This window comes from Myotis davidii, unplaced genomic scaffold, assembly GCF_000327345.1.
Source record: "Myotis davidii unplaced genomic scaffold, ASM32734v1 scaffold184, whole genome shotgun sequence".
NCBI classification, from domain to species: domain Eukaryota; kingdom Metazoa; phylum Chordata; class Mammalia; order Chiroptera; family Vespertilionidae; genus Myotis; species Myotis davidii.
This window is the reverse complement of record NW_006297021.1, coordinates 6,275,690-6,276,883: the sequence shown is the minus strand read 5'-3', so window position 1 is coordinate 6,276,883 and position 1,194 is coordinate 6,275,690. Positions and strand designations below refer to the sequence as shown.

The 1,194-nt window shown below is 47.3% G+C and overlaps 1 protein-coding gene across 1 annotated transcript in view; it reads right to left on the bottom strand.

The window, feature by feature from the left end:
• Positions 1–1,194, bottom strand: part of SLC25A4 (solute carrier family 25 (mitochondrial carrier; adenine nucleotide translocator), member 4) — a 4,751-nt gene that overhangs the window by 3,474 nt on the left and 83 nt on the right. Inside the window, exon 1 of the mRNA XM_015569770.1 lies at positions 1,164–1,194. This exon is cut by the window's right edge and continues 83 nt beyond it. Coding sequence (XP_015425256.1) covers positions 1,164–1,194 — 31 coding nt within the window. The remainder of the gene's footprint in view (positions 1–1,163) is intronic.

Genomic DNA, 1,194 nt, shown 5'->3' with positions numbered 1-1,194 from the left:
AAGTCTTGTCTCCTTTGTCTTTTATGTGCACATCTATTTGCTTCCTCTTCACTCACTTTCCAGTCATTGCAAGACACTTTTTGAGCCTCCTTTCTGTTTCCACTATAATCCTGCAATGCCCCATGCCCCACTGTGCATTAAGCTCCTATCTTGTGCATCTAGGTATCAGTTGAATTATTCCCAAATTAAACTTTATCTCAAGGCTATTTGGCAATTTCTCAAGAAAGCTTCAGTCTAAAGCAGGGGTGGGCAAACTTTTTGACTCGAGGGCCACGATGGGTTCTTAAACTGGACCGGAGGGCCGGAACAAAAGCATGGATGGAGTGTTTGTGTGAACTAATATAAATTCAAAGTAAACATCATTACATAAAAGGGTACGGTCTTTTTTTTCAATAGTTTTATTCATTTCAAGCGGGCCGTAGTTTGCCCACGGCTGCACTAGGCACTAGCTAGAACCTGGAAATTTTCAGGCACATTATTATCCAAGTAACCAGCTGTTGAGGGGTCTGTTGCTGTTGTGAGCAATGTGTTAGGGTTTTTCTTGTTATTGATCATTTTGACTCCCAAATGGAAGAGGTCCAATTCCTCACTGACAGGCCCAAGTCTCTTGGACAAGTGAGAAAAAGAGGATAGATGGGAGGGGGGTGATGATGGTGATGATGATGGTATGCCATTCGGTGACTAGGCTGAAGTGGAAAAGATTTGGGGAACGGATGAGTAAGGACGGCCATCTGAGTTTATTCCAAAAATTGCTTAATCTCTTCAAAACCCGTTTCTTCAAATGAGAAGTTGGAGGAGAGACTCCCTGCCCTACAGGGGTTACATAAGGATGAATGAAACATGTATGTCATCCTCTAGCCTAGTGCATGGGATACACAGCAGGTGCGTTCCTCTGTAATAATTATTTTAAGGTTTTGATAGTAAAAGGTGGGTGCAGGTGGAAAGGTGCAAGCAAGGGGACATTGAAAATCAAAAGGTGAGTCCGACCTAAGAGGCTGAGTGCGTGCCAGGGCTGGCCCAGGCGCAGGATCTGGCCGGCTGTAACCCGCTCGGGTGGGTTTCCATATATAGACACCGGCCGCTGCGCGCCACCCGACACCAGGAATCTGCTACTGACGCCGGACGGGTCTGCGCAGGGGGCACCTTCCCCTTGGCAGGCCGGGCGCAGGGCCTGTGGCCTAGCGCAGATCTGCT